The sequence below is a fragment of the Moschus berezovskii genome, chromosome 8 (assembly GCF_049115385.1).
Source record: "Moschus berezovskii isolate FMDL1 chromosome 8, NW_MosBer_1.0, whole genome shotgun sequence".
NCBI lineage: Eukaryota > Metazoa > Chordata > Mammalia > Artiodactyla > Moschidae > Moschus > Moschus berezovskii.
In genome coordinates this window covers 104,183,618-104,196,375 of record NC_142467.1, presented here as the reverse complement: position 1 = coordinate 104,196,375, position 12,758 = coordinate 104,183,618, and the positions used below count along the sequence as shown (strand labels likewise).

The 12,758-nt window shown below is 48.8% G+C and overlaps 1 protein-coding gene across 4 annotated transcripts in view; it reads left to right on the top strand.

Annotated features, from left to right (window-relative positions):
- The window catches only part of BRD4 (bromodomain containing 4), a 93,280-nt gene that overhangs the window by 50,145 nt on the left and 30,377 nt on the right, over nt 1-12,758 (top strand). For all 4 annotated transcript variants that reach the window (XM_055431232.2, XM_088839117.1, XM_055431233.2 and 1 more), the window contains exons 2-3: nt 7,929-8,247; nt 11,907-12,044. In XM_055431232.2, the coding sequence (XP_055287207.1) occupies nt 7,963-8,247; nt 11,907-12,044 (423 nt within the window). In that variant the 5' untranslated portion in view covers nt 7,929-7,962. The remainder of the gene's footprint in view (nt 1-7,928; nt 8,248-11,906; nt 12,045-12,758) is intronic.

Here is a 12,758-nt window from a genome sequence, read left to right as displayed (position 1 = left end):
TAAACCTTAGAAGTGGGACCTTAAGACATCTGTCACCCACGTTTTCTATCTATTTTGAATTTTACATGGTACAGTCGTCCCTTGGTATCTGTTGAGGATTCCTTTTTAGGACACATGGACACACAAACACATCCACTGCCAGGCACCCAAATCCAGAGGTGCTTGAGTCTCTCATATTGCAGCAAAATGGATAGACCTAGAGATTATCATGCTGAGTGAAGTCAGAAATGAAATATCATATGATCATTGCACGTATCATTTCACTTTTATGTGCAATCCAGAAAAATTGATACACGTGAACTTAGTTATAAAACAAAAATAGTCATAGATGGGTTCCCAGGGAGGGGAGGGACAGATTGGAAGGTTGGGAATGGCACATGCACTGGTCTGTATAAGGGGGAACTTCTAAGGTCCCACGCGCAGCACCCAGCTCTACTCAGCACTCTGTAACGACCTACACAGGAAGAGTCTGAAGCAGAGTCGGGGCTTCCCTGGTGGGCCCGTAGCTTGACCTCTGCACTGCCATTGCAGGGAGCTCAGGTTAGTTCCCAAATCAGGGGACTAGATCCCACATGCCTCGGCTGGGAGTTTGCATGTTGCAACTAAAGATCCCACATGCTGCTGTGAAGAGCGCAGGTCTGTGTCCTGCAACTAAGACTCATCACAGCCAATAAATCAGTATTAGGAAAGAGTTGGTATATGTGTAAATGGAACTGATTCACTTTGTTGTACAACAGAAACTAATGCAACATTGTAAATCAGCTAGACTCCAATAAAGAAACAAATTTTGATGGCATAGTGTTTGCATATAACCAACTGTGTGTCCTCTGTCCTCTCCAATACTTTAAATCATCTCTAGGTTATTTATAGCTAATGCAATGTAAACATTATGAAAATAATTGTAGACAGTGTAGATTCTGTGTTGCCAGTGCATACCAATTCAAATTTTGCTTTTTAGAACTTTCTAGAAGATATCCACCCCCCAGTATTGTTGATCTTCTGTTTGTGGAATCTGCAGATAAGAAGGACCAGCTGTATGTGCTTTTTATGACAGCAACTGCTGAATGCAGGCTTTGGAAGATGGGACATTGTTGAATATAGTAGGGTGTAACATTATCAATTACCTTGCGCTGATAGTTCCCACTGTGACACTCTGTGGTGCCTCAGCAGTCAGTCTTCGAACCAGGACACTGACCATCCACGTTCTCTTCATCTTTTTCTTCTTATTCCTCTAAACTGGGAACATGCTGTAAGATACCTGTTGGGAGTAGATCCAGAATTGGACACCCTGTGGGGTCTTTCAGCCTTCCTTGAGTTGAAAACAATAGGTGAAATCCTCTTCCTATCCCTTGACCTTCCCCGTCTCAGCTCAGTACCTGGTGTCTCCTGCCTCTCAGCCACAAGTCAGTGTGAAAACAGGGAACAGCATTTTTGAATCTTTCAGATGTAAAACTTTGGTTGAATTAGTTGAAGGTGATTTATACTTTGTCATGAGAATTTAATTAATAAATTCCTCCATATCTGCAGATTTATAAGTTTTTATACTTTGTCATGAGAATTTAATTAATAAATTCCTCCATATCTGCAGATTTATAAGTTTGACTTTTCAGCCTCCTCTAAAGAGAGCTCTGGTGCTGAGAGCTGTTCATTTCCTGTAGGACTCAGGAGCAGAAAGAGAGCCACCCTGTGTTCACACTCGTGATTTACCATGTCCCCGTGCAGCCCATCTTCTGCATCTGTAAACAGCATGCTTCTGTGTGCAGGTATAGTTGAGGATGAAACTGTATTCCAGGCAGGAATGAGATTCTTTATAGTCTTTACCTCCCGGTGTCCCTAGAATCAGACCTCAGTGCCTTTTCCACCCCCCTTGCTCCTTTCACTGTCATCGCTGCCCCACAGTCAGGGACTTACAGAGGACACGAGGCCAGCGTGGTCACATGCTCCTGTCTGTCGTCCTCTCAGCTCTGCACATGCACTGGTGTCTCTCCTGCCTCCAGGCCTGTGCCTGTGTTACTGCATCAGTGGTACCTTCCCCAGTCAATCACAAGGCTTGTCTCTCTCCACCTTCCCCACCACAGGAGTGCCCATCCTCTCTGTCAGTGGTCACAGCAACCCTGCCATTCTTTTTCACGGTACTTGCCCAAGTGTTGCTTAATCACTCGGAGGACATCATGTGGACTACAGCCCCCAAGCATGGCTTGTAGCTCAGATGGGATGCATTGGCTGAGCAATTGAGACTATAGGAGTCACAGTTTCCATGTGAGGATGCAAGATGGTTTCCTTTTCCAGTTTTGAAATTGAGCTAGAAGCCCCAGAGTGACCATTGTGTGTGGTCAGTGTAGGGTGACTTTGGTAATTGAGTCATTCAGTCAGTCACACCTGCTGTGTGCTAGGAGGACAAGCGTGAAGTAAGATGGCCCTAGGGCTCCCAGCATGTGTGGGGGAGGCTGACCATCAAAACCAGATCAGGGAAGCACCAGATACAGCAAATGAAAGTCGTGACGGTGGCAAGAGAAGGGGCCCATTGTGGCCACCGTGTTGTTCGGAGTGTTGCTACCAGGCGCTGGGACAGTGCGGGCTAGGGGCGGCTACCGGGGGACCAATTTGCTGGAGGTGGCAACCCAATTGGATCTGTACCTTAGATCCTGGCTCTCACACAGCGCTGCTCACTTTCTTGGCCCATAACAGATTAGAGATTCTTGTTGGTTTCCCTGGTGGTCTTGCCGCAGTATGAACGAATGGCTTCTGAAAGTTTCCTAAGGAGTTTACTTGCCCAGTGCTTAACAGGCTCGAAAGGATGTTTTGGCTTTTGTCATAGACATACTGGTTTAAAATAGAGATGAAACAAAGTTAAAGGATCAGATTTTCTGTAGAAAAAGTACTCATTTTTTTGAGCAGAAAATTTAACTTACTTGGCCCAAGGGCCCATGTGGGCCTGGCTTAAAGGTGAAAGCAAATGGTTGTGTCCAGAGCCCATCATCCTTTGGCTTTGCTGAGAGTCCACGTGAAAAGAGAAAAGGCATAGCCCAGCCCCGAAGCTTTAGAAGTCATTTACTTTGACTCCCTCTTGCCTTGGGGACACTGCTTAAAGATTTCCAGAATGTCATTACTTAATGGAAAATTTATGGGGCTGTTTCCTCCTGGTGGGATATGCTTGGCTCCACCCTCTGGCGGCCTGCATTCTTGTAGCTGATAGAGTTCCATTGCCCTAGAGCCAGACTGTCTGCTTCAGGGTGGGATGGCTCCTTGTCCCTTGCCTGCTGTAACTCACCTGGCACAGGCTTGGCTGTGTAATTCGCGAGCTTCTTTCTGGGAGAGATCTAAGAGGAGAAACCAGACTGTGCATCAACCTTTATCCTCATAACTTAATTCCTCCCTTGATGATGGGGCCACAATTAACATTAGTCCCCTTGTGCTCCTCTGGACATGTGGTCCTGCTGTGTAGAACCCCTCCCCCAGCCAGCCCCACGTGTTCTTTTTTTTTTTTTTTAATTTATTCTCCCGGTGCTCTTAACCCACTGACATAGTTCCTTCTCTGAGTGCTGCCCCTCTGTCAGCGCTGAGGTCCCGCACTCAGCACATCCTATCTCTCTGTATCTTGCTGTGGCCACCAGACTAAAGGTTCCTGGCCAGCTGGTGTGTTGCCTGTGTCGTTTGTCTTTTTGTCTCCCCCGTATTGGCCCAAATCCAGTTTCTATTTCTGCCCAATAAATTATTACCTCCATTCACTTACCTGTGGAGGGCTTCAAGGGAACGCTGCATAGTCTCTGCCATCTTGGGGATGCCTTTCCATCTTCCTTCCCTCTTCCAGCAGTTTTCTGCAAATTTTCCTAGCCTGCTGGCTTCCCCGGGCTTCCCTAGTAGCTCAACTGGTAAAGAATCTGCCTGCAATGCAGGAGAACCCCAATTCAATTCCTGGATTGGGAAGATCTGCTGGAGAATGGATGGGCTACCCACTCCAGTGTTCTTGAGCTTCCCTGGTGGCTCAGCTGGTAGACCTGCAATCCACCTGCAATGCCAGAGACCTGAGTTTGAACCCTGGGTTGGGAAGATCCCCTGGAGAAGGGAATATCTACACACTTCAGTATTTTGACCTGGATGGAGAACTCCATGGAATGTATAGTCCATTAGGTTGCAGAGTCGGACACGACTGAGCGACTTTCACTGGCTTCCCCACCTGGAACCTGCAGTAGGTCTCTCCTGGCTCCCCTCTGAAGAGGATCCAGGGCAAGACCAGTTTGCCCTCACAACTCCCACTTTATTTTTGTCATGTCCTATCTTGATACTTGAATCCTTTACTGTGTTGTTGTTTTTTAATCAGTTTACTGTTTTGTTTATAGTACCTTTCTTTATTTTGAAAGGAAACTAAATCAGGAGTGACGCGTGGATATTCAGTAACATTAGAAACCGTGAGAGCAAAACAGTGTTGCTAAATTTCATCCAGAAAATAGTATTATTGTCTGCTGACACCTCTAAGTACAACCTTTAACACTGGTACAAACAGGGGCTTTCCTTATCAATACTGGGGTGAGAATAAAAATAAAGAGGGGAATAAGTAATTAAGTGGCAGCTACCTAAAGGCAGTCTGCACTTCTGCTACCTTCAGGGACACAGTTCTGTGAACTTGCCTGCGTGAACTTTGCCATGTCATATTACTCTGGGTGGCTGTAAGACCCAGCTTCTGTGAGATTGAGGTCCCAGTCTTTTATCAGCTAAACCTCAGAACTAGAGAAATTTCTTCTCTCTTCCTTCTCACTTCAGGAGTGAAGGCCTGTTTTTTGTGTGCACGGTTCCACACACGGCCAGATGCAGCTTCCAGGCCTCCCTCTGTCACCCCTTAGGCCACCCTCCACAACCTGCTCACCTGAGGTCAGCAGTGACATGCTCTCAGCCAGATTCCTCCCTTCCTCCCAAGTCACACTCAGTGTTGAGTGATTCAGCCTAAGCCCTTGTTCTCTCCTCCCCTCTGTTCTCTGAGCACACTTTCTGATGACTCCACACCTTATCCCACCCAGCCTTTGGATGCTTCCCCTCCCGGAATCTGTATGTGGTCTCCTTCCTTCACTGGGGTGTGTTTACTCAGCTTAGGGCTCCAGGGACCACCCCATCCTTTCCAGGCTCCCAGCCCGGTGTGCTTTATGTGCCTCCCTCCCATTAGGAGCACCTCCATCCCCACTGTCCCACCGCAGTTCATTGCATGGACGTTTTCAGGACCACATGGCCCCTAGTTCTGGCCATGCTCGTACCAGAAGTACCCTTGGTGGAGAAAGGAAAGTGCCTTGTATCCTCAGAGCCTGAAGCAGGCCTACCCTATCACGTCTGCCTTTGAAAACTGTTGTATATTGTATTTCAGTAGTTGTGTCTCCTGAGAGCTTGTTGTATATTGCAGTGTTCACTGGCCCACCATCAGATTACGTTGCTTCGGGAAATGCCCCTTCGTGGTCCTCAGCTCCTAGCACACTGCTCTCATGGCTTGGAGGATGCTTTCCGCAGGCTGCTGGCCCATCAGTCTCCATCACACTTTTATGCTGGACACCTATCTTGTTTTAACTCTGGGTGCCCCTTCTCCATCTCCAGCACCACCAGGAATCAGCTTTGCACTTGCAAAACCCTTTTCCTGTAAGCATTGTTAGAACTGGGTTGGTGTTCTCCTTGTAGAAAACTTAAAGGTTGCTGTAGGAGCTGTCCCTTTTTCTTGGGTCTTGGGAGTTACCTGGAGGGCATAAACTTTAAAGTCTTACTAGCATATTGGGAGCAGTTGGACATCATGACCACCTCCAGACACCTAACTGGCACTGTTGTAACACACCCTTCCTCTAGCATTGACAGTTTTGACCTTTCCTGTGAGTTAAATGATTAATGACTTGTTCAGAGTGATGGGTTTTTTGTTTGTTGGTTTGTTTTGAGTGACTGGTTCTACCCATCTCATAGTAGGCAAATGGCACTCTTTAAGTTTTACATCTATATGGTGAAAGTGGGTAGAGGACAGTCCTTCCTTTTAAAGCAAACAAGTTCGGATCCCTAGGATCCACAGTCTCTTGTGCGATGGCCATGCGCTTCCCATGTGGGTTCCTGCCCCCTCATCAGCCTTTTCTTTATAGCAGCGCTCTCTTCTTGGGTTCTCTAGCCACTTGATAGCTAGGCCTGCAGTCAGCCAGAGCACCTGGAAGGAAAGCAGTCTTTTTGGCCCTGTCGGCTTTGTCAGGCCTCAGACCAAGAGGTTCAGCTCTCCACCCCCTCCCCCCATGACGGACTTCACTACTGAGTTGCTTTTATGTAGGGAGTTCTCACCTTGTGCATTTAACATTCGGTAATTTGCTAGTCCTTCCTTGGAAGGACTGATGCTGAAGCTAAAACTGCAATACTTTGGCCACCTGATCTGAAAAGCTGACTCATAGGAAAATACCTTCATGCTGGGAAAGAGTGAAGGCAAAATGATAAGGGGGCAGCAGAGGATGAGATGGTTAGATAGCATCACTGACTCAGTGAACTTGAATTTGAGCAAATTCAGGAGATACTGGAGGACAGGGAAGCCTGGCTTGCCGTAGTCCGTGGGATCACAAAGAGACATGACTTAGCGACAGAACAACAACAGTAACATTTTGCCAGAACTACATTTATGGAAACCATTGTGAAAACTTTGTTTTAAATTACACTTGGACTGAACCAAAATGCCTAGTATGTGCTGAGCGTCTTCCAGAAAGAAAGCTGAGACAGAGCCAGCCAGCTTGCCCCATTTTTTTCTTGTCCCCTCTTCTTACCAGAGTCCTGTGGTCCCTCTTTCCCTAAGCCCTTGCTTGACTTCCTCAGCTACAGAGGTTTTCTTACCCTCACTGAACTCCTGGATTTATTACTGGAGTTGCTCATTACATGCAAGCAGCTCCTGCATCACTTTCTGATTGTTCCTTCTTGCCAGTAGTAAAGTGTCAGAAAAGTAGTGCACAAAGAGTGCAAATGATCAGGACGCTTTTAAGCAGATGTTTCATTAAAAGAGTGAAAAAAAAGTAAGGGGTGGGTTAGTGTGTTTTCTGAGGGGCAGTTTGACATTAAAAACATGAACCCACTGCCCTGTGGTTGTCCTGTTAGAAGAACGGGACAGGTGTACAAAGTCACCATTGCAAGAATGTCCACAGTATGGCTTGAAGCAGGGGTTGTTAAGGGCAGTGCATGTACAGAGTACTGATTGGGGGGAGGTCACATGTGCTGCACCCCTCCCCAAGCCCCCAAAGAATCGCAGGAAGTGCCCCTCTATCCCTTTATAAACAAACTTTGAAAAGCTGGTTAATAAAATAGTAGGTCAAGTATGGATTAATTTTTATGTTATCAGCAGTTACCGTGTGGTATTTCTTTAATCTGCAAACCTACATTATTTAAGTTACCAAGAAAATACTTTTCGTAAGTGTGAGCACTCAGCAGTGGACTGTGTGGGCTAAATAGGAACAGGCAGTGTGGCCTTCCTGCTTGGCCCCCACTCACCAAGTGGAATTACTGACGTGGCTAGATGTTTCATGAGCCACAAATACAAACAAGAATTTTAATGAAGAGATAATTTGAGGCTTGCAAATCATCCTTTCTCACACACAATGTCCACTAAAAACTCAAGAGGTGAAAACTTGGTTTGTGGTTTATTGTATCTACCTTCCCGTGAACTCCTTAGCTCCCACAGCCCCTTTCAGCCCCTGGCTGGCTGGACTCCATGGCCTGGCCCTCAGAGTTGGTTCCTGGCCTCTCTTCCCTACTAGATGTGAGTCTTTGAGGGCAGCAGACAGTGAGGCCCTTTTAGTCAGTGCCTGGAGTGTCTCTCCAGCCGACCCGATCGGTCTTCATCAGAGGGGCTCAGCCTTTGGAGGCCACAATCCTGGGGGCTGTGTCATTGTGAATGGCTCCCCTCTACTGCCTCGTCTCTGACAGTGGCTTTTCCTTTGTAGATTGCCCGGTGAAGAATGTGATGGGATCAGTAGCATGTCTGCGGAGAGCGGCCCTGGGACGAGATTGAGAAATCTGCCAGTAATGGGGGATGGACTAGAAACTACCCAGATGTCTACAACGCAGGCCCAGGCCCAACCCCAGCAAGCCAACACAGCCAGCACCAACCCCCCTCCCCCGGAGACTTCCAACCCCAACAAGCCCAAGAGGCAGACCAACCAACTGCAATATCTGCTCAAAGTGGTGCTCAAGACACTATGGAAACACCAGTTTGCGTGGCCTTTCCAGCAGCCTGTGGATGCCGTCAAGCTGAACCTCCCTGTGAGTAACCTGGGTAGGGTCCAGGGCTGCCTTCCTCCAGTCCTCCTCCCGTGTTGCTCCTGGGAGGGTGGATTGATGGGAGGGTGGAGTCAAACTCCAGTATCCTTGAGTGAGTGGTTTCAGCAGTCCTGATGAATGGAAGTGGGGAAAGAGGAGAGGTGCTGACTGGATTAAATAGTAACTGATTTCTTTGATATTACAATTCTGGGACATATTGTGTGATGAGGTTGAAACAGAAGTGGAGGGGTGCTTGCAGCTTGCCCTTGCTTCGGGGGGACCTATAGTGGGGTCACTTGGTGGTCCAGGCCCTCCCTCTTCAGACTTGGTCGCCAGACCCACCCAGCAGGTTCAGCAGACGTGGTTGGTCAAATTCTGAGAAGAATTGGCTTGCTGCAGTACCTGTTCTGGTACTGGCATCCTCGTTGTCACTCAGAGCGCGGGGCAGGGAAAGGTAGCGGAATGGAGCCAGGTACACAGAGGTGGCCTGGAGTGGAGGGGGGTGTGTTGTGGCCTTGCTACACCTGCTGTTGTTCTTTTGTGCCCCTATTCCTCTCCCTTTTGCTTTGTGAGCTTTCTGTTTGCCCACATTCCTAGCAAATGGCTCTGGAAACTCAACTTCTGCCTTTAACTGAACCTTGGGGAGGAAACCAGATACACGTTAATTTTTTCTTTCTTCAAAGCATCAAGGACTAATTGTCTTTAAATTGTCTTCTGCTGTTTGCCAAATCCCACACACACCTGGGCAAGGGAGTTGGAATTAGCTGATTGTTGCAGCTGAGCCAGATGTGAATCTGTAAGTCAGAGCTGCGCTAGTACAGGACCCCAGCCTCTGCTGGGCACCTGGTCTGAAGGAGGAGAGATTACCCATTATATGCACTCAGGAGGAGAGTCAGGTGGGGACGCTGCAGGCCTGGGTCATGAACTGGCAGAGGAAAGCGGGTGGGAACCAAAGAAGGTCCTCATGGAATCTGGGCTCCAAAGGTCTCTCTCCTCATTGACACACAACCAGGAGTAGAGGCAATGAGCCCATCACTGGAAGGAGGCTCTTAGGAGAGCTTGCGGTGCTAGCTTCTAGCTAGACTAAGGGCTGGGTTGTGCAGGATCCACAGGTGAGGTGACCTTCCTAGAACACATGCAAGGAATGGGGAGAGAAGGTGCTGCGGTTGGAATCCAAAAGGGCCCACAGCTTTTATAGCACTGGAGGTAGCAGGAGGCTAGGAGGATCACCAGCAGAGACCAGCCCCTCAGGTATCCACATCAGAAACTACAGGAAGGTCAGAGAGCAGAGGATTCCACCCTGACCCTCCTGTTGGCCTTTAGGAGGGCATTGGTGACCTTAGGAAGATGTGGCGCAGAAGTAGAAACCAGATTTGCAGCGGTGTGGATAAGAAGGTGAGGATGTGAAGCCACCATTTCAAGAAATTTTGAAGGGAAAGTGTGGCAGGGCCAGGTGGAGGAGGGAGGGGTTGGTTTGTTCAGGCAGATGCAGAGGGAGCAGAGGCCCCGGAGAACTAAGGGTGAAGACTGAAGAGGAACGGGCTCGGGGGACCGGAGATCCTGAGAAGGCAGCATGCCAGCTAGTGGGACAGACAAGGGTGTGCGTGGGCTGCCAGAGTAAGGGGTTTGGGAGTTTGAGGTCATTCTCTGAAGTGGAGGCCAGGCTCCCCTGGGGTCCCATTGTGACTTGGTGTAATCCTCAGCAGCTCCAATGGAGGAAGAAGAGGCTGGGGGGTGGTGGCACTGATCCGGTGTCTTCACAGAGGTGGCCAAGCTCAGGGCTAACCCAGAGAGCTGGGGCAGGGCTCTTTGCGAACAGGGTCATACTGAAGCCCAGTTTCCAAGGACAGCCCCCTCCCTAGGAAATGGAAATAGGGCCATCTCAGAGAAGAGTTTATTCTTTTTCTATTTTCTGATCCCTTCCAGATCTTTACCTGTGTCTCAGCCTCTGATCCCTGCTGGCCTTATCGGAATGCCTGCTTCTGTCATTCCATGCACATGTGCAGATGGGTCGTCTTGCTCCTTAAGCCCCTGCCTCCTTTTCAGTCCCCCCCGCCCTCACCCTCACCTATCACTGTCTCACCTCCTCCTCCCTGCTCTGTCCTCAGCTGCTGTCTTGTTGGGCCTCATACCACTTGCAACACCCCACGGCTAGTTCAAGCACCTAACACCAGTCTGAGGTGGTGACCCCACGATCTTTGGCCATGGAATAAAATCTGAATTACCCCCAAGGCAGATAAATTTGGACTTGGTTCTCTTAGGAAAGGTGGTCAGAGCAAATATCATGTAGAAAGTCTGGTTCAGTCTCCTCTTGAGGCCTACTTGCTAGGGACACCTAGGCCTGTGTCTGCAGCCCCGTTTGGGGCAGGGGTGTGAGCTGTGCCAGCTCTCAGGTGTGTGCCAGAGACTTCTGTTCCTTTCTCGTGGGTGTCAGAGCAACTCAGAACCTCACACCCTTGGCTCACTTTTTCAGCACTGCCTGCCTCTGTTCCTGGGCAGGACCTTGGTGTTTGCCAAAGCACGGACTTGCCCCGCTGCCATCAAGCTGCCCCGGGATATGATGTGGTTCTGGTACTTCACCTGGGCCTCGGGGAGGGTGGCCCTCAGTGGCGGTGGCTAGCTGTGTGCAGGTGCAGCTCTCACCTACCCCTCTGTGGGCCTTCCTCCTGGAAACCTAGGCACTGTCTGATCTGTCCCCAAATTCTTCAGTGGTTGGTTTTTAAAATAAGCATTTGCTTTTAAGATAGGTTTAGATTTGGGGAAAGGCATGATGGTAGAAGAGAGTTTGATTGGAAGGCCTTTGGCCACATCTGCACCTGCTGTCTGGCGTCTTCTGTTCAGCACTTGCAGAATAAGATCCAGAGGTTTGAGGAGTGGGTCTGCTGGGATTTTGATTGTTTTTTTTAAACTAAGAATCGTGAGGACTCTCATTTTGATTCCTCATCTGGCACTTAACCTGGTCAGTTGTTGAACTGTATCCAGATATTCCTGGATCCTTAGTGATAGACTGTATGTGGGTAAAGGAGTGGAAGTGAGATGAGCTGAAGATAGAGGCTTTTGCTCCGTGCTGCTTCAGTGTGACAGGAAGCAAGGGGTCCAATTGTTGAGGCTCGAATGTATTTTATGCATGTGGATAATTTTACATTGTGGGGAGAAAGTAGAAACTCCCGTGGGTTATTTTACCAGATAAGAACCACTTTTTTAAAGGCTGAGCGACTTTCCCTGTTGCTGCTGCTAAGTCACTTCAGTCGTGTCCGACTCTGTGTGACCCCCTAGACAGAAGCCCACCAGGCTCCCCCATCCCTGGGATTCTCCAGGCAAGAACACTGGAGTGGGTTGCCATTTCCTTCTCCAGTGTGTGAAAGTGAAAAGTGAAAGTGAAGTCGCTCAGTCATGTCCGACCCTTAGCGACCCCACGGACCGCAGCCCACCAGGCTGCTCCATCCATGGGATTTTCTAGGCAAGAGTTGCCACTCAGCTTTTAGCAACTCTTGTGTGAACCACTTTATCTTGGAGTCCACCCATGAGGTGGCTCACTGAAGCAGTGGAAGAGCTTAGGTCTGCATGTCCGTGGCGTGAGGTGGGGTGAGATCCGCACCCCACCCATGAGTGCTGCCTGGTTGCAGAGGTGACATTGGCCTTTCGCTCTCTCTGCTCTCCAGGATTACTATAAGATCATTAAAACACCTATGGATATGGGAACAATAAAGAAGCGCTTGGAAAACAACTATTACTGGAATGCTCAGGAATGTATCCAGGACTTCAACACTATGTTTACAAATTGTTACATCTACAACAAGGTGAGATGTGGGGGCCGGTGGAGAAGCAGAGGGTAGAGGAGGTGGTGGGCATGCCTGGAACCCATGGGCAGGGGTGTTGGGTGCAGGTAGGATTGCAGTCTGACCAGAGGAGACCACTGGCAGCAGAGGTAAACGGGACCGTCGGTTTTGTGTGTGAACTGGGTATGTGTCTTTTGAGGCCAATAACCTTTTGGTTATGTTTCTAAGCCGTCCTCTTTAGCTGGAAGCATGTGCTTCTGATGCCCTTGGGACTTTGATTCTTGAGCATGTCTAGTAGAAAAGATGTGATAAGGACAGTAGTGAATGATTTAAATTTGTTGCTGCTGCTGCTAAGTCACTTCAGTTGTGTCCGTCCGACTCTGCCCCACCAGGCTCCCCCGTCCCTGGGATTCTCCAGGCAAGAACACTGGAGTGGGGTGCCATTTCCTTCTCCAATGTGTAAAAGTGAAAGTGAAGTCGCTCAGTCATGTCTGACTCGTAGCGACCCCATGGACTGTAGTCTACCAGGCTCCTCCGTCCATGGGACTTTCCAGGCAAGAGTACTGGAGTAGCTTGCCATTGCCTTCTCCGTTTAAGTTTGTTAAGATGACTCAAATGGTCAGGAAGGAACCTACTAAAATGTAAAGAAAATGAAAGCTGCTCAGTCGTGTCCGACTCTTTGTGACCCCATGGACTATACAGTCCATGAAATTGTCCAGGCCAATATTACTGGCG